The sequence below is a fragment of the Callorhinchus milii genome, unplaced genomic scaffold, assembly GCF_018977255.1.
Source record: "Callorhinchus milii isolate IMCB2004 unplaced genomic scaffold, IMCB_Cmil_1.0 Scaffold2, whole genome shotgun sequence".
Classification (NCBI taxonomy): domain Eukaryota; kingdom Metazoa; phylum Chordata; class Chondrichthyes; order Chimaeriformes; family Callorhinchidae; genus Callorhinchus; species Callorhinchus milii.
The window spans coordinates 6,674,038-6,694,482 of NW_024704743.1; the positions used below are offsets into that span (position 1 = coordinate 6,674,038).

Sequence of the window (20,445 nt, forward strand, 5' to 3'; positions counted from 1 at the left end):
AAATGTATTACTTTGCAAAGTAATACAACTTAGCCTTTTATAATTCAGCTTGATTTGAAACTCTCAATTAGTTATTTTCTTTTCCATTTTTATAAATCTGTGCCCTTTAAAGTAAGGAATGTTAGAAAATTGAGTATTTTCTCATTACAGGCATCAAAAGTTGGCAACAAGCATTCAAGTGTTGGGTATAGTTGAATACAGAGTGACGTGTGCTCCATTCTACCCCATATGTTTTAGCTTCAAACTCAGAATACCTCCTGTGGCACCAATATGACATTTATCACTTCCCACACCAGCTGCACCGCTACAGCCACCAGGAATTGGACTGTCACTGGCCGAACTCATTTTACTTTAGATATTTATAGACAACAAAATAGAAAATACTTTCTATCCAAATATATCTTATACAGACCTTTAAACTAGTCAACAGATAGAAGAGATTTTCATCCCATCACTCTGAAGTGTACTCAAACCAAGGTCAAGAGGATAAAGAACAATGTCTAACTCAGTGTGCCATTCACAATGGCCATACATAAATTCTGATAATACGTAACAAATTATTGGACAAATCACGTTGCTAAAAGTAACCTCTTAAAATAAATTACAGCAAGCGAATGTGACCAATTAACAGAACCATGTGTGTCCAATTATTCTGCATCAGTAAAAAAAAGTGAACAGGGATATCAATAGTTTATTATATGGAGTAATGTAATTGAAATTGCTTATTTTATTTGACGATTATGTTTAGACTTCGCACCCTCTAATTTTCTTCCCTCCTCTCCTGAAGGAACTAAATCATGCTGGGGCATGATACCAATGAGTATTTTCCTATATGCAAGCCCCCACTGATATCAGAGAGCTAATTGACTGCAGGAAGCAACACATCTGCGTTCAATCCTGTCTTTAACCAACATCCGCACACAATCACTTTATAGCAGGAGGTACTGCATAGTGATCAGGAGCAGTAACCCTGGCTGATTCTTTTTCTCTCACTCGAACAATGACCACTTAATACGGATTGGGAATAAAAATATCTATTACCCCACATGATAAATATAGCGTTTATACCCTTTTCACGATTTGTAGTTTCTTGAGGATTATTTATTTCTTCAAAACAAAAGAAAAACTGCCACAGCAATTTGCTTCTGGATTAACATAGGAACTGGAGTAGGTCAATCAGCCCCTCAAGCCTGTTCCGCCATTCCATCAGATCATGGCTGATCTGCACCTCAACTCCAAATACTCGCTTTTGCCCCATTAATACTGTAATTCTGCAAATCTTGAGAACTCTGAATTAAATTAAACTGTGGTACCATAATACAAATCAGAAATGGTCTTTTTAAGTGTAATCAAAACTATTTAACAAGTTTTACCTGATGAGCTTGAGCAAGATTTTCCACAAATTTGGCAGATTTTCCTGTTAAAAATGAAACTAGATCCTTGAAAATCTCACTTTTTCTTTCATAGTCTATTTCTTTAGTTTTCTTAATTATACCCTAAAAAAANCAAAATTCATATTATAATGAACTGATTTTTTAAATGTAAAATACAAACAGTAATTAATAAATAAAATGGGTGAATTATGAAAAAAATCAAAAAATCAACCTTACTTCAATTGTTCCTTACCCCATTTAAGAAAATTCCAGCTGTGCTACAGGTGACGAACAGGGGTTCAGTGTCATGAGGGACAATTATCAAGTAGCAGATATCCCCATGAACCTGTCTCCAAGGTGGAGCTCTACAGCCATTGGAAAATTCATAATCTGTAGGAAAATCAAATTCAGATATAACTGTCACAATCATAAGTTAGGTGATGCTCCTTGGTAATTAATTTTATTACTGAGTGCACAACGCATCCATTGCATGATGATTCTCAATGTTAATACCTGATGTGTAGTTGATAGATATTAAAACAGTCTTCTTGTCTTCACCAGAGAAAGATTTAAGCAGTTCCACATCACGCTTTACAGCTGAAGGGCTTAGACGTACTTCTCTAAAAGGAAGTTAAAAAGACCTCTAAAATTATTCAAATTGCTTCTCTTTAATTTTAACATTCTTTTATTCATTCCAGTTCTTGTTTTCCATGCATGGAATCATAACCAATAAGCAATCTCCTTAAAAAATTATATTCCCTCAACATCATCTGGAAAAGCAAGTATATCAGCTAGTTGAAGAAGCCAGATATTAGTAAGGTCTGTAAAATATGATTCTGCCACAGCTTCGCAAGCTGTGCCAGAACCTAAATATGCAGACTGTTCACATAGTCTCCTGAAGTTAAATATAATAATCCTCAAAGCGCTTCACAGAATATACACGCCTAATAATAATCCCTCCAAAACCAAAAACAATAATAAATTGGTCATTTTCAATCTGCGACTGCTTGTGGGACATTGCTGTGCGCAATTGGCTGCCGCGTTCGCCCACAAAAAATACAGTCAATTCACTTTACAGTGTGTTCTGTGAAGCGCTTTGGGACGTCCTCCCGACGTGAAAAGTGCTATATCAAATGCAAGGATTATTATTATTATTATACTGTAAAATGAATTGACTATATTTTGTAGGCAAAAAGCGGCAGTCAATTGTGCACAGAAGTGTCCCACAAACAATTGTGGATTGAGTGATCAAATTATTTATTTTGTAGGAATTATTACCCCGGAAAAGCGATCCGCCAATCGACTACTTACTGCTAGGTATACAGAGGAGTATGGAGTAAGGAAACTTGCCCAGCGTTTCACCTTGCCAGGAATCAAACCCATTTCCTTTTGCTTGCAAAGTAAGTGATCTAACCACTAAGGTACAGGATTCCACTCCATGATATTTACTACACATTGCATGATATTTACAGTAATATATTTCAAATTTATTTTTTTAAAAAGCACGTCAATCACGTAAAGAACAAGAAGAGCTGAATTGCCTTGTTCTGTGCTGAAAATTTCTGTTTCTATATTTAAAGAAACATTCCACTACCCATCATCTTGTGCAAGCCCCCTCTCAAGCACCTTTGATCCTCACTTTTGATGTCAAGTGCGAAGAGGTCCAGGACTTTTTTTATCTCTAAGATAGATAACATCCGTCTGGCTGCCTCATCCTCCTCCGCCCCAATGTCGCCTACCACCTCCTTGCTATATCTCCTTCATCACCCTCTCCACCTACCACAGCCGCTACCCTACACTCCTTTGCACCCATCTCTCCCTCCTTGCTTTCGTCCAACATCACCCTGATGAAGTCCATCATCTGCTGCCTCGACCCCCTTCCCACCCCGCTTCTGGACACTCAACACCCCCTCCTCTGCCCACTGCTGTCTGACACAATCAACCAGACCCTCTCCTCAGGCACTGTCCCACTCCCCCTCAAAAACACCATCATCAGTCCTCTTTGTTAAAAAACCCACCCTCGAACCTTCCAACCTCACAAACTTCAGACCCATTTCAAACCTGCCCTTCCTGGCCAAAGTTATGGAACTTGTCGTTGCAAATCAACTTCACTCACACCTCTCCCTCCACTTCCTACTCAAAACCCTCTTGTCCAGTTTTCGCCCTTCCCACAGCACAGAGATAGCACTCGTCAAAAGTAACAAATTACATACTCTCACTCTGCCTCCTCATTCTCCTTGATCAGTCTGCCGCATTCGACACAGTCGATCATGCCATCCTCCTCCACCACCTCTCCTCCCTCATCCGCCTTAGTGGGACCGCACTTGCATGGCTTGAGTCCTACTTAACAAACTGCCAACAATACATCTCGGCAAATGGTTTTTCCTCCCTCCCCCGCCCAGTCACCTGTGGTGTATCGCAAAGCTCCATCCTTGGCCCCCTAAGGTACTTTTTCTCATCTACATGCTCCCTCTCGGTGATGTCATCCGCAGACATGGGGTCAACTTCCACATGTATACGGATGACACGCTTCTCTTCCTGCAGCTAAATGTCGGCAAGACAGAAGCCATAATCTTTGGCTCCCATCTTCTCCCCTGCAGGTCTTAACTCCTCAACCTCCCCAGGCTTTCTCTTAGACTGACCAAACCCGGGTCAGATTCGCCCCCCAGCTTTTCTTTCTTTCTATCCCACATCTGTTCCCTGACCAGGACCGCTTTTTCCACCTCTGCCACATTACCCGTCTCTATCTGTATCTCACAAGCAATGCAGCTGAAACCCTCGTCCACACCTTCGTCACTTCCTGGCTGGACTATGCCAATGCCCTCCTTGCTGGCCTCCCCAGCTCCACCATAGACAAAATCTAATTAGTTCAAAACTCCGCCACCCAGATACACAACCACACAAAACTCCGTACCCCATCACACCAGTCCTTGCCAGGCTCCACTGGCTCCCAATTACCAAATGCATCAATTTCAAGATCCAATTCCCCGTTTTCAAATCCTTTCATGCCCTCGCACCTCTCTACCTATCCGACCTGCTTACCCCCAACTCTCCCACCCACTGTCACCGCTCGGCTGGCTCCAGCCTCCTATTTGTCCCTCATCCCCTCTGATCCACCATCAGTAGCCATGCCTTCAGTCATTACGGCCCGAAACTCTGGAACTCTATCCTTCAATCCTTTTGCCTTACCCCCTTCCTCCCCACCTTCAAAGCCTGCCTAAAGACCTTCCTTTTTGATCATGCTTATAGTCACCTCGCCCCTCCCTCTCGCTCTGGCTCACTGTCAGACTCCGCCACTGTCAAGCGCTCCGGGATGCTACCCCATGTAAAGGGGGCTATATAAGTGCAAATTGTTGTTGTTGTTGTTGTAAAGAGATTTTTAAAATAGTTTCAGATTTTATATTTCTTGTGACAGTTCAATAGATTCTCTCTCCATCAAGGGGAGACAGTTCAGTCATATTCCCTGTCCTGTTAGTAAGCACTATGAAAATAAAGATAAATACTGTCACCCTTCCTTAAAGATCAAAATGCACCTACCTCCAGCTTGTGCACAAGTACAAAGCAAAAACAACTTGCTAAACTAGAATTAAAATCCTATTTTCCCAAGTGATGCCTGTGGTGGTTTACAAAACCAATATATTATTTTACAATTTGTTTTATCAGGTTGTTAGAGGCACACATTCAAATGAACAGTACAGTAATAAAAAAGCATGTTGATAAGTCACAAGTAATTACTGTCAAGTGCAGTGACTACTTTTAATGGGCAAGCACAGATCGTTGTCCAAGACACTGGGAAAAAACAACCTAACTTTTCAAACAAAAGTGTCAAGGGATCTTTTTAACATCAACCTGAACAGACAAATGGGTCCTCTGTCTAACATCTCATCCAAAGAACAACATCTTCAATATTGCAGTATTTCCCAGCAATACATTGGAGGAACAACCTAAATGATGAACTTATGTCTTGAACCCATTATCATCTGACTCAGAGGCAAGAGCGAGACGAATTGAACCAAGCTTCATACAGAAATGAGGCAAAATCATCAGTGATACTGAATTAATGTTAACTATCAAAAATGCAGTCAAAAGTTTTCAATATCATTGGTATCAGACTGATACACGTCTTTCAGATGAGACGCTAAACTGAAGTCCCATCTGCCTGTTCAGGTGGGTGTTAAAGATCCCTATTCGAAATGAGAAGGGAGTTCCAGTGTCTTGGCCAATCCCTCCAAAATAAAATTGGTCACTCACTCCATGGCTTTTTATGGGACATTGCAATGCTGCCATGTTTTGTCCCCAAAATATACACTTAAACCACTTTACAGTAGCACTTTGAGATGTCTCAGCAAAATGATAAGGGTTTATATCAAAGGCAAGGATTATTATTATAATAACCACTCCCTCATGATAATTATTGACTGTTTTTCCCACATTTTTCATTCATGTAATAATTGTAAATGGTTGAAGACAAGACCAAGGCCCTCCTGCTTGGCTCCCATCAGCACCTCTATACTTCTGGCGCTGACAGTCACCCTTCATGGATGCACTCTACACCTCACAGAGCCAATATGGAACCTCGGTGTCCTGTTCGACCCTCAACTGTCCTTCATAGCCCATATCCGTCTCATGACCAGCTTCATTTTTCCCCACCTCCGCAACATTGCCCAGCTCCGTCAATGTCTCTTACTCCAGGCCGCCGAGACCCTCCATCCACGTGTTCATCACATCCAGGCTCAACTATGCAAACTCCCTGCTTGTCGGCCTCCCCAACTCCTCCCTCCACCGACTGCAGATCATTCAGAACTCTGCAGCCTGTGTCCTCTGCCACACCAGGCTCCGCGACCCTATCACTTCCATCCTCACCTGACTCCAGTGGCTCCCCATCACTCAAATTCGAGATCCTGGTCCTCACCCTAAAAGCACTCCATGATCGCTCCTCCCTACCTCTGTGACCTTCTAACCCCCTACCAACCTATCTGCTCCCTCCACTCAGTGGGCTCCGGCGTGCTTCACGTCCCCCACCTTCCCCACTTCACCACTAGTAGTTGTGCCTTCAGCCTCTTTGCCCCCACCCTCTGGAACTCCATCCCACAGTCCCTCCACCTTGCCCCTTCCTTGCCTCCTATAAGACCCATCTCAAGACCCTCCTCTTCGACCATGCCTTTGATCACCTTCCTACCCCTAACCTCCCCGCCCTCAACCCCTCCTAATCCCAACCAGCAGCTCAGGTGCAGATCCCTCATCATCCAGCACCTCAAGACATCCTCCTGGCGTGAAAGGCGCTAAACAAATGTCATTTGTTCCTGTAGCTCAGTGGTTAGAGCACTCGTCTTGCAAGTGAGACAACCTGGGTTCAATTCCAGGCAGGGCAAAACCTTGGTCAGGTTTCCTTACTCCACACGCCCAATAATAATCCCTTCAAAAAACAAAACAATAATAAATTGGTCATTTTCAATTCACGACTGTCTGTGGGACGCTGCTGTGCGCAATTGGCTGCCGCGTTTCGCCAATAAATATACGGTCAATTCTCTTTACAGCATGTTCTGTGAAGTGCTTTGAGACGTCTAGAAGATGTGAAAAGCGCTATATCAAATGCAAGGATTATTATTATTATTATTATTATTATTATTATTATTTGTTGTTGTTGTTGGGTTATATCACATGCTGCAATTTTGACCTGCATACACATTCTTTCCACAGAAAAGGAGTTAGACTGGCAGTGAACAAAAGAGTGGATTGGGCTCAATAACTAGATTGATCAGAAAGAGGTGGTATTGACAAAAGGACACTGGGAGAAATGGTGAACACCAACAAAGAATTTACATTTGTTGAGAGGGGACCTAATTGAGGTGTACAAATTTATGAGGACTTTTGCAAGGTAAATTGGGAGGAACTATTTCCACTGGTAGGGGTTCTATCATCAAGGGACATAGTTATAAGATAATCACGAAGAGTGAAAGTAGAGTTTAGGAATATTTGTTTTCACTCAGAGAGTTGTTGGGATGTGGAAAGCCCTGCTAAGTAGGTGGTAAAGACAGAGTCCCTTGTGGGTGTTAAGAGGGAAGCAGACAGATATATGAAAGATAGAGGCTTGAGGGGGAGGACAAAGCAGGCCAGTGGGATTGAAATGAATGCCAGCTCTGAGAGTCAGTGGAGATTCGATGGGCTGAATAGCCCCCTCTGAGTTGTAAATTTCTATGCGAGGGGAAAAAAGCTGAGAATGGGAAGGGAGGGAGGAGAAAGATGGTTTCCGGAGAGTGAGGTGAGAAGGTTTGAAGGCCTTCCCAATGATGCAAGCGGGTTACATGACAAAAGTCTTGCTGAGGGGAGGAAGTAGGGTTGCACAAGGTCACAGAGGAAGGGTGGAGTGAGGCCATGTATTTAACAAGACTTTTGACTTCAATCAGATTGGGGATAGGGAGCCACAAACAGATAATCAGACACACACACACAGAAGATGCAGGTCTATTCACGTATATACTGGAGACTAGAGACAAACAAATATACAAGAAAGTAGAACAATAATGGGAGAAACTCATAGGGGACAACAACAAATTACATTCGTACAGCGCCTTTCATGTCAGGACATTCCAAGGGACACAGAACAATACAACTTACATTTCAAGTCAGGATCCCAAGGCACTGGACAGTGTAGGTTTGCACCAGAACTGGGGGTGGGGTCGAGGGACAGTGGTCAAATGCGCACTCAAAAAGGAAGGCTTGAGACAGACCTTGAAGGAGGCGAGAAACAGGGTGAGAGTAGGGGTAGATAAGTAGATGGCAAGGTGAGTGATGTGAAGCAGGCCAGGCCCACTGAGTGGAGGAAGCAGCCAGGTTGGTAGAGTTGAGGAAGTTGCAGAGGTAGGATGGGACAAAACCATGGAGAGATTTAAAGGATAGGCTTATGGTGTCTCTGCTGACTCTTTTCAGAGCAATCCTTTCAGTCCAATTTGAACTTCCCAGTAGGTTACACAACAACAACTTGCATTTATATAGCGCCCTTCAAGCAGGGCAGCGTCCCGGAGCGCTTCATAGTGAAGTCACCGAGCCATGGGGAGAACGAGGTGGGAGATAACCGTAAGCACAATCAAAAAGGATGGTCTTTAGGCAAGATTTGAAGGTGGGGAGGGAGAGGGCAAGGCAGAGGGATTGAGGGAGAGAATTCCAGGGTTTCGGGAGCAGTGGCTGAAGGCACGGCCACCAATGGTAAAACGAAGGGCACAAGGGACAATCAGGAGGCCAGAGCCAGCTGAGCGGAGAATGGGGGGGTAAGAAGGTCGGATAGGTAGGGAGTTGTGAGGGCATGAAAGGATCTGAAATCGAGTGAGAGGAGCTTGAAATCGATTCGTTCGGTGATTGGGAGCCAGTCGTGCGGGTGAGTGTTCAGGCGGCAGAGTGTTTAATCAATTGGATTTTGTGTATGATGGAGTTGGAGAGATCAACGAGGAGGGCATTGGAATAGTCCAGCCGGGAAGTGACGAAGGCGTGGATGAAGGTTTCAGCTGTGTTGGTTGTGAGGTTTGGACCGAGTCAGGCAATGTGACGGAGGTGGACAAAGCGGTCCTAGCCAGGAAATGGATGTGGGGTAGGAAGGAAAGCTGGGGATCGAACCCGATTCCTAAGTTGCGCATGGGTTCGGAGAGTCTGAGGGAGAGCCCGGGGAGGTTGAGGAGTTCAGACCCACAGGAGAGAAGACGTTGATTAGTATGGGTCTTGAATCTACAACCTTCTGACTCAGAGAGAGGGGTAAGTGCAACCAAGTGAACAAGGCTGACAACAATCATGTGAGCATGACAATTTGTTTTTGTCATGACAAAATAGAGGGATATACACAATATGATTGGATTTCACAGCCAAGACATAGATAGCATGCATTACATTGTAGAACAATCAATTAGCAGCAGTAACAACAACTTGCATTTATATAGCGCGTCTCGGAGCACTTAACAGTGGTGGAGCCTGACACCGAGCTGGAGGGAGGAGATGACCGTAAGCACGATCGAAAAGCAAGACACCAATTAAACCACAGATACTTACAACAAAAATTAAAATAAAGTGATTCAGGATTCTTATCTTGATTAATTCATTAAGTTTGCACCACAATAAAAAATCAATGGAATTTAGTATGTGTTTTAACAAAATATATCTTACATTTTTCCTCCAAATTCATGACTTGCAAATTATTTTGTTGGTAGAAAACACATGCAAGGAATGTTTATGTGAAATGATAAAAATTTATCTAGGCAAAGAAAAATGGTAAAAGTGTCCTAAAGTTACAATCCCTCCCACTTCATCCCCATGTTTAGGGAAATTATTTTACTCTCTTTTGAATGACGAACACAGTGCCTTTATTCCTATCTGTAGGATCAGTTCACCCTTGCTTTACTAGATTCTGGCTTAGTTAGTCAATTATAATTAATACATCACCTAAAACAGTTTCCCTATGATGAAATTTCATTTGAAAATACACAAAATGGTTACAATTACCACCATTTCAAAAGTAAGAATAATACTGAAAACTTACTTTGACATTACTTTTAAAGAATTATTCAGAAGTTGCAAGTCCAGTTGATTAAGGAGAATAAGTAACTTCATTGCAATCTCTGTATTAATGTCATCAGTGTTTGTCTTGACCTTTTCCAGCAAACGCAGCATGGCTGTGTCTTCTTCTTCCACTGTAGCAAAGCCTGGGCCAAGTATATTTACTATTGGATCTCTATTTCCTGAAGTGAAAAAAAACATTTTTTAAAATTGCAAATAGGAGTAAATCAATCTGTTTCACTCGTACCTAGGAAGCAGACAAAACACAATTCTCCACGATATGAAACATCAGTAACGCTAAAATCTTCAAGCAGTCTTAGTCTCAAAGCTGGGGACTACACAACAGTGATACAAGGTAGAGCACTTTTTAAATCCTACTGTCCTATTGGTCTTAATAGAAGTAAGATAATCATTCTCAAAATTTTAAATTTGCACTAGATTTAGCATTAAGCCTTCTCAGAAACTCATTTTAATGAAGTGTTCCTAAACTGGGAGTCCGTAGCTTTAATTACGTTAAAAATATATAATGATCATCCAGCTAAATCATGAAAACATAAAAAACTTGGCAACTGAATATCTTTTACTAAAGCAAAGCTATTGAATGAAACTGACCTTCAAGACAAGCCCGTGTTTCTTTTAGTTTACCATTCCCAGCTAGAGCCAGCAGTTTGTTCAGCTGAGCAAATGTGTGCACTTTAATGATTTCAGTGGAGATAGAAAATGACAACAATGCAACTCGATTCTTAATTTCTTTTGATTTCACTGTAGCTCCACTGTAAATTAAAACAAAAAATTAATAAAACAATTTTAAACATTAATTTATTATGGGCTTTTACAAGATTGTATACAAATTTAAAGCTTCCTTGGTGAAAGTGACTAAGAGCTCTATAAAGGCCTATTCTAGGGTACCTGCTATTCATATTATTTATTGACAGATTTAGAGGATCTTGTAATTATTATTATTATAGTTGCTGAATTTTTTATCAGCGCTGAAGATTGCTCTCTGATGATGAATTATTTTGAATATTTGTGAGGTATTTCTTGATTTACTTTACTCCTGAATGTCATATTATTTATCGTGAACAAAACAATTTACAAAATGTGGCTATTGGCAAAACAAATCATTAAATGTTCACGTTCGTTATAAATATCATAAGTTTTGTTTGCAATAAATGGTCGAGTATAAGTAGCTATTTTTTGGGGGGGACATATTTAATCACTTGCAGCTCAGGACATCTCAAAGACGTGATAAGGCGCTATACCAAATGCAACGATCAGTATTATTATTATAATGTCTCAGCCTCAGCAATCTTCTTTGCAGCTCCTTACATCTCTCGCTTCTAGCATGAATTAAAATATAAAATGCCACAAGTTATTCTGATTAAAATATATAGCCACACTGTGCTAATTAGGAAAAATCTTGAACGGGGCTGGGGAACATAGAATTCACACTTCTTTCCCAGATAATGATGGCCTAAATATAATTTTAAAAATAAAATGTTAAAAAACTATTCTCCATTATTCTGGCAGTTAGAATTCAAAAATAAAAAATGACATTAAGTTACAAAAAGGAAGTAAATCAGTTTTTAATCAATCTGAGCGAGAAACCATTCTCCAGAAGTGGAATAAGTTATTCTAATATGTTTAGAAAATTAATTAAGCTACATTAGAAATATGTTGTGCAGTTTGGGGCATCCCAATATTGAGAGGACATTGAAGAATAGTATTGGAAAGAGCTCAGCAAAGAGCTACAAGCAGGATTCTAGTACTTAAGAGGTTCAAATTCCAAAGAAGCAGGTTCAATATGAATTTGTAATATTCATATATATTCTTGTAATTTTCATTAGGTTATTACTCCTATTCTACTTATATTAACTCTTTATTTGCACTTCATTTATTTTCTCTGCTAAAAAAATGTTCACATAATATATTCTTTGCATGTACGTTTCTATAAATCAGCCCCCAAATTTAATCCACTATTTCTATACTCTTGGCAGTGATTCACCACTAATAATAAATAGATAACACATATCTTACAGGAGCCGGGTTTCAGGAACAATACGATTTCCAACCATGCAGTATATATAAATGTGTAAAGTATGAATCTCATTGGGCTTGCTTTCTTAAAATAATGTTAAAGTTTAATATTATTAAACTAATGCTAAAAATAAACATCTGATTTTAGTGTTTTGCACATATTCCGAAGCATGTGTGTGCAGAACATCAAAATTGAGTGTTTGTATTTTTTCGGGCTCCAATTGAATGTGTTATAGAACAGGAAGTATTGGGAGGAAATTTGAGGCATTTCCTAACATGTTATCATGCATTACTAAAAACAGAATTTTCTTCTCAAACCCATGGTCGAATGGTAAAAAGAGTAAGATACAAGGGAAACCTACTCTGAAACTCATTTTCAGGTCAAATAATGTCTTTTGAATACTACAGATCAAGAAATTCAAGTTGATTCCTCCATTTTTTTGATTGAAATTTATCTTGATTGTGGCAGATTGGAGCACAGCTTCACAGAAAACAAATCAAGATAGCAGCCAGCCATTACGAAATGCGACAAATGTCACCCCTTAGTTGCAGAGTGACAAATATGAATTTGGCTTCCTGCTCTATGTTAAAAAATAACTGAAGCAGCTTGCTCCCAACAGTATAATTCCAACATTAATCTTTTTGTGATACATATTAAATACTAAGCACAAAACAAGCCGTTCTATAACTTACTCAAAAGTATAATCTGATCCAAAATTGTTCCTTTTCAATGTTGTTTTCCATTGAAGAGGTTGTTTAAATATGTAGGACGCTTCCTGTGGATGTCTGGAGTTCAAATTCTCTACAAATTCAATAATGTTGTTCAGCAGAGATTCATTCAAAGGAGTAAATTCTAATTTGCCAAGTCCCGAGCCAGCAGATGTCCATCGAGCCGCTCGTGTTAAAGCTGTTCCCATGTTCGTAAGTGACCAAACAGAGCCGCAGTACCTATGTGTGAAAGATATTACTGTGATTATAGGAAAACATAACAAGTTGCTGACAATTTTTTTCCTTTAATTCAAAATTTACGATTTTTAAGCTTTGCGATAGATTCAAGATTAAGTTGAGTTATTTAGACCTGTCCCTCAACCCAACTTACTACCTTCCTAATGCTCTAATAATTGTTATGGTTTGCCCTCCTTTTCTAAAATACACAGGAGTTAAATTGGTATTACTTTGTTGAGAGACATTGATAAATTCTTACCATTTGATAATTGACACCAAACTTAGTGAACCCATCGATCCTGTCTTACCTTCCATTTATGTGGCCCCATTTCAGAAATCCAACATAATGACATTAATTTGGAAATTTGGGTGGAGCAGAAGAATCAATTCAGTTGGTATCCTTCTCTGTTCCAGTGAAAGGAGTAGTGTGTCATCATGGGAGTCCCTCAAAATAGATTGCAAAGATGTGTATGTGTGGGTGGGGGGGGGGGGTTGTCAGGAGGTTCTGACTACCTTCCCACCTGCTGTGCAGCCCCACATAAATCAGATACTTATTGCTTTTTGGTTTACAAATTTTAAGTCCTAGTAATCTCCTAAAATGAAACAACTGAAGCATTTTGTTTTGGTCAGGGGAACTTCCTGGTGAGCAGCGTTGCTCAAAGTGAAATGCACGAGAGCATTGCCACCATCTTCCAGCCCATAGTTTGGACACACATTCTTACCCATTATGCAATGTTTCCGCTTCTGCAAAACTTGAGCAGCAGCAGCAGCTGCTAACCTGTCAGATCTCCTCAAACCCTACTAATTTGGCTGCTCCTTTCACTTAGCGAGCACCAGCCCCTGCTTTATGTCATCTACTTTACTTGCTCCACCACTGGCAGGTAAAGCAGGTTCGGCCTTTCCGCCCCCACTCTCTATAATTCCATCCTGATTAACCTGCAATGGAACCTTGCTGTCCTTCAGAGAGCCAAGAAAGACCAGAGTGCCCTTCGCCCTTTGTAGCACAGTGCTGAAGGACAGTATCCAAGAAAAAATTGGGTGTTCATCACAACCCCGAGATACAAACAGAATCGACATTTGGGACTGATGCACCTTATATCTTCAAATCAATACCCTTCAAATCTCCTCTCGAACCTTGATTCTACGTTTGAGGGCATTCACCATCATGCGCCAGAGAGTAACCGAGTTCAAGATGGTGAGTGCAGCGCACAAATTGTGCCTGTCAGCAGCATAATATTGTCTGCAAACAGAAGTACAACAATTCTGCCAGCAATACCTGACACATACAATCAGTGCATCCTCCTCAATGCCATACAATATATAATAGAAATAATCCTTGCATTTGGTATAGTGCCTTTCATGTCAGGAGGACGTCCCAAAGTTCATCACAGGATATACAGTGCAGTGGAGTGACTGTGTTTTGTGAGCAAATTTAACATCCACTTGAACAAACATCCAAGGTCTTGGTTTAACATCTCATCCGAAGGCTGGCACCTCAACAATGCTACATTTGAGTATCAGTTTAGATTATATGAGTTCCAAGTCTCGATGTGGGGCTTGAACCCACAACCTTCTGACTCAGAGACAATAATTCTACCAACTGAGCAAGACTGACACATCATAGATAACTACGTTGAATAATAAAACAAATCTTACCCATTCCCCTCTCTAAGAGTAATATGAAAAGTATATACTGTAAAAATCCTCCTTCTCCAAAACTCTTAACATTCATTTTCAGCAAGTATTTATCCAATTCCCTGAAAGACACTACAATTAACTCAATTTCAGCAGACACTGTAATATAGCAATCCAGACTATCATCCTTCTGTGTGTAAAATAAATTATCTACCTCCCTCTTTTTTCTTCTGGCAATGATTCTCATCCTTGGCAGAGTCTCTTTGGAGCTGAGTTAGCTCCAAAATGCACACCTGCAAATGGAAGATTGAAATCAAGTTCATCTTCTACAGGACTCAAGGGAACAGTGTTGATGGCAGATCAGTCAGCTTAGCTCATCAGTAGGATTCGGAAAAGACCAGTCATTGGGAGTTTTGAATCTTTCACTTGGCTCCCAATAACCCTACAAGCCAAATATTCCTAAAGAATATGGTGGTCTTAACTGGGCAAGCAGAGTTTACGGGTTTTCTGCATTATTAGGCTGCATGATTAAACGCCAAGAGTATACCTGATCCATATTTTGGATCCCAAACCCTTGGCTCTTGTCGTTCTACACCTAAATTTCCCAGATTTATTCCTCTGAGAAGAGAGTACCCACTCCATACCATACACATGTTGAACTCTCAATAGTTTTATTTGGAGACTCTAAAGCATTGTGGTAGGTTTCTATATGCGTAGAGATACTTGACTGCCCTAAGGAAACGTTCATGCATTACTCAACTCTTCGCAGTAGAAAGTATGAGTGTGAGTTTAAATCTACATCTTTCATCATATTATGCAGCTTAACCTCTTCTATTTTCCAGTGAAAATGTTTCAGCTATTAAATGAGAGCTCAAAATCTCCAACTTAATTATTTTCCTTTAATTAACACTCTGACATTTCAATTCTCCTTTGAAGAGAGGCATGGCATAATCTCACATCCCTTCCCATAAACCATCAAAATAATAAATAAATAATAAATCTGAGAACCTTAACCTGTTTAAAACCCCTAATATGTGCAGAGAAGGAAAAAAATGTTCTCAATAAAGAGGCGTTTTGAACTTAATCTCGCAGGAAGTTAAGTACTCGTGGTGCATGGAGGAAGGACCAGTGGTGCAGGGAACAACGGTGTGGCACAGTGAGCAGAGGTCAGTGGTGCAGCCATCAGGGCCCAGTGGCGCAGGGACCAATAGTGCAGTGGACAAGAGCCATTGGTGCAGGACATGGGGGCCAGAGGAGCAGGGGCCAGAGGAACAAGGGCAAGTGGCGCAGGGAGCAAGGGACAGTAGTAACGGAACAGGGCCCAGTAGGGCAAGGGGGATAGGCCAGTAGTACAGAGAGCAGGGTCTGGTGCCAATGAGAGGAGAAGCTTCTGGCACAGGTTATAATTGTGCAGGATTGTGTAGGGAGCAAAGGCCAGAGGTGCAGGGAGCAGGTGCCAGTGGTGTAGGGATACAGGGACCATTGTTATATGGACTGGGTACCAGTCGTGCAGGGAGCTGGGCCAGTGGGAGAGGGGCAAGTGGTGCTTGGAGCAGCAGATAGGGGCATAGATGGCAGGGGCCAATGGTGCAGGGGGCAGGAATTAGTGGCGCTGGAAAGAGAGGCCTCTGACACAGATGCTGGTTGTGCAGGATGTGCAGGGAGCAAGGGCCAGAGATGTAGGGAGAAGGTGCGGTGGAGCAAGTCCAAGGGCATAGGGAGTGGGTGCTGGTGACACAAGGAACCAGTGGTGCAGGGAATGGACACAAGTAGCGCTGGAAGCGGGTGCCACTGGTGTCGAAAGGATGGTCAGTGGCACAGCCACAGGGAATAGTGTTGCAGGGAGCAGGTGCCAGTGTTGAAGGGAGCAGGGGCTAGTGACATTGGGGCCAGTGGCACAGACAGCAGGGATCAGGGTTTCAGGAAACAGCGATGCAGGAAGCAGTGGCTGATGGCACAAGGAGAAGAGGCTGGGGGCATGGGGATAAGCAGCCTGTGGCGCACGGAGAAGGGGTCTGTGGCATTAGGAGGAAAGGCCCCCTGGCACAGATGCTTTTTGTGTTGGATTGTGCCAGTTGCACAGTGCAGCAAGTACTAGAGTATAGGCAGTGAGTGCTAGTGACACAAGGAACAGGTACAGTGCCAATGGTACAGGGAGTGGAATCCACAGACGCAGGAAGGATGGTAAAGCTGTAAAGAGAGTGGGTACCAGTGGGGTAGGAAGCAAATGCCAGAGCGCAGCGGAGTGGGTTCTCGTAGCTTAGGAAGCGGATGCTAGTGGCACAGGGAGCACGGCCCCTAGTACTAGGAGCAGAGGGCCAGTGATGCCTAGGGAGCAGTGCCAGTGCTGCAGCAGAGCTCCTCCCAGTGGCAAAGGGCCTCCCAATGGTGAAAGGAGCTGGTGGTAGTGACTGGGGTGCCAGTGGTGCACAGGAAGCTGCTGCTACTGGTGTACACGGGTTGGCACAGACAGCAAAGATCAGGAACATAGACCGCGGCACCAGTGGCACAGGGACTGGATACCAGTGAAACAGATCTCGGTGGTTCCAGGAGCGGGTGGCAGCGAGCGGGTGGCAGGGAGTGGGTGGCAGGGAATGGGTGGCAGTGGCAGGGAGTGGGTGGCAGGGAATGGGTGGCAGTGGCAGGGAGTGGTTGGCAGGGAATGGGTGGCAGGGAGCAGGTAGCAGTGGCAGGGGATGGGTGGCAAGGAGTGGGTGGCAGGGATCGGGTGACAGAAAGCGGGTGGCAGGGAGCGAGTAGCAGTGGCAGGGGATGGGTGGCAAGGAATGGGTGGCAGGGAGCGGGTAGCAGTGGCAGGGAATGGGTGGCAAGGAGTGGGCGGCAGGGCGCGGGTAGCAGAGAGCGGGTGGCAGGGAGCGGGTGGCAGGGAGCGGGTGGCAGAGAGCGGGTGGCAGGGAGCGGGTGGCAGAGAGCGGGTGGCAGAGAGCGGGTGGCAGGGAGCGGGTGGCAGGGAGCGGGTGGCAGGGAGCGTGTGGCAGGGAGGGAGCGGGTGGCAGGGAGCGGGTGGCAGGGAGCGGGTGACAGAGAGCGGGTGACAGAGAGCGGGTGGCAGGGAGCGGGTGGCAGGGAGGGAGCGGTGGCAGGGAGCGGGTGGCAGGGAGCGGGTGGCAGGGAGGGAGCGGGTGGTAGGGAGCGGGTGGCAGGGAGCGGGTGGCAGGGAGCGGGTGGCAGGGAGGGAGCGGGTGGCAGGGAGCGGGTGGCAGGGAGCGGGTGGCAGAGAGCGGGTGGCAGGGAGCGGGTGGCAGGGAGCGGGTGGCAGGGAGCGCGGGTGGCAGGGAGCGGGTGGCAGGGAGGGAGCGGGTGGCAGGGAGCGGGTGGCAGGGAGGGAGCGGGTGGCAGGGAGGGAGCGGGTGGCAGGGAGCGGGTGACAGAGAGCGGGTGACAGAGAACGGGTGGCAGGGAGCGGGTGACAGAGAGCGGGTGACAGAGAGCGGGTGGCAGGGAGCGCGGGTGGCAGTGGCGGCGAGTGCCAACGAGTGAGGCGAGGCCGCGGCTGGGTAAGCTGCCAGCTCCCCCCCCCCTCTCCACCCCCCCACCCCCCCCATCAAACCCCCTCTGACAAGAGACGCGTCGTTGTGAGGTGGCGCCCGGCGCGGGGCGCAGGAGCCCCCACCCCCTCCCCCCTCCCCACCCCCACCGGCTGTGTTACTCGGTGCATTCATCACAAGCCCTTTTACCGTTACTCTCTCCGAGCTCCGAGGCGACGGGCGGCCCAGACTCCACGGCGGGTTGTGACCGGTTGCCCAGGGAGACGCGCGCCTGCGCCTGCGCCCCAACGGCCAGCCCCCTCGGTTGCTTAGGTTACCGTTTCAAACGCCTCGCGCCTCGGCCCTGGGCCGGCGCGGTCCCCCAGCGGTGAGGGGAGGCGACCGGCACAAGTGACCGGTCCGGGGCAGAAGGAGCCCCAGCGAGTTCCCTCGCCGCTCTTTCCCTGAGCGGACTCCAGCTCGCTGTTGGGTGGTTGGGTTGGGTTTTTTTTTTTGGTGACTGACACGTGTCTGAACCCCACCCTACACCCCCCAACCCCCCCCCCACCCCAAACCCCCCACCCCCCCCAACCCCCACCCCACCCCCCCCCCACCCTTCACCAAGGCTGAGGAGTCTCCAAACCCGGCTGCGCATCTTGTTTTTGCCGTCTGCCACCCACAGTGTCCCGGCCGCCCGCCCGCCCGCCCGCGCTCTCCCGCCGCCCGTTGAAAAAGCGTCGGGGTGCGGGTTTACGGGTGGTACGGGGAAAAACGGACCGGCCATTCGCACACCCACTTCCCCCCCCCCCCCGCCCACCCACCCCGCGCGCACCCCGATCGCCCCGGTCCTCGCCAGACTGCGCCGGCTGCCCGTCCCCAGAGAGAGGATCGATTCGAAAGATCCTCACCCTTGTACTCAAGTCCCTCCACTCCTCTGCACCCCCCCCCCCCCCCACCACCCCTCAACCTCTCTGACCTCCTCTCTCTTCAAAGCAGTGCCCGGTCGCCTTCGTTCCTCCGGGTCTGGCCTCCTCCTCGTCCCCCGAGTCCTCCGCTCCACCTTCGGAGGCCGTGCCTTCAGCCACTACCTCCCGAGTCTCCGGAACGCCCTTCCTCACCCCCTTCGCCTCGCCCCCTCCCTTCCCATTTTCAGGTCTCTGCTGAAGACCTTTCATTTCGACAGCGCCTTTGGTCACCTTACCCCCCCCCCTCCGGCTCGGCCCGGGGATCCGTTACTGTGAAGCGCTCTGAGACACCATTCAGCGTGGAGGGCGCTATATAAATCCAAGTTGTTGTTGTTGACACTCTACACTCTACACATCCTTGCATTTGATTTAGCTGCCTTATCACGTGGTTGAGAACGTCTCAAAGTGCTTCACAGGATTCACCGGAAAGCGGATTGACCCTGTATTTTCTGGGCCAAAACGAACGTACCCACAACTTGAATTTATATAGCGCAATTCAGGCTTGAACACTCAACAGAAGCCTTCTACTCTGCGCTCCTATACCTCTCTATTTCCCTTCTCCCTCATGTATGCGTTGGTAAGAGCTAAGGACCCCAGAGTATGCATAAAGGATACTGCTGGAATTTAACCAGCAAAAAACTTCATAGCACTGTCCATTGTGAGCACTGTCTGACAAGCTTCCTGCCACTTGCCCAGCTAGGACCACTCACTGGGGCTTTGGCTCCTGCCATCCATGACTGTTTTGCTCCTCCAAGCGCGGCTGTCTAGCCACATTTGTCATCAACAATGCCTTTGGAGTACTGTAGATCTGCCTAGATCATTAACTGCTCGACTGAGATTGCTGTAGAGGATATGTTTCGAATTTCTTTGAACTAAACTGCATTATTTTTGGATCGTCAAATTTATACTCGAAGTCTACCCATTCATTTTTTTTTACTGTACATATCACCTTGAAAGAACGTGGACTCGGCTACGTTGCCTGGGGAGACACCAAGGAAATGAGAGGCTCATCTTCACTGGAAAGGGTGGGGAGAAATTGAGAGACGGTTCTCCTCGATCACCTGGTGCACCACCAGGTAACTTCTGTATCGAGCAATTCAGGCAGAGAATTGGGTAAAAATAATCATCCTTTATTACATGGCACCGATGAGGGTGAAAAAGAAATATGAAAAAATCTGGTGAGGAAGAGTTAAAGTTATCCTCCACAGTTTTACAATTTCTCACACTCAATGGTAAATAGACTGACACCACCTCAAGACAACTTTTTTTTAATTGAGCTGCAAGTCTTTTTATGTTGGACTTATATTTAGAAAAGTATAATTTTCATCTTGGCACCAAGAATATGTTTCCAAGGTCTTTTCAGTTATGTTACATAATCCTTTTCAATGTGGTCTGTTGACAATTCCAGTCACCCCACTGTTCACCGGAAATTTATAACGCCCAAAAATTCTTCAAGCTAAT

The 20,445-nt window shown here is 45.0% G+C and overlaps 1 protein-coding gene across 1 annotated transcript in view; it reads right to left on the minus strand.

The window, feature by feature from the left end:
- The window catches only part of odad2 (outer dynein arm docking complex subunit 2), a 144,789-nt gene extending 126,514 nt beyond the window's left edge, over nt 1-18,275 (minus strand). The window contains exons 1-8 of the mRNA XM_042332036.1: nt 18,230-18,275; nt 14,746-14,824; nt 12,645-12,899; nt 10,527-10,687; nt 9,898-10,096; nt 1,887-1,993; nt 1,627-1,763; nt 1,374-1,496 (exon numbers count right to left, since the gene is read on the minus strand). Of these exons, the coding sequence (XP_042187970.1) occupies nt 1,374-1,496; nt 1,627-1,763; nt 1,887-1,993; nt 9,898-10,096; nt 10,527-10,687; nt 12,645-12,868 (951 nt within the window). The 5' untranslated portion in view covers nt 12,869-12,899; nt 14,746-14,824; nt 18,230-18,275. The remainder of the gene's footprint in view (nt 1-1,373; nt 1,497-1,626; nt 1,764-1,886; nt 1,994-9,897; nt 10,097-10,526; nt 10,688-12,644; nt 12,900-14,745; nt 14,825-18,229) is intronic.
- Between the last annotated feature and the right edge of the window lie 2,170 nt (nt 18,276-20,445).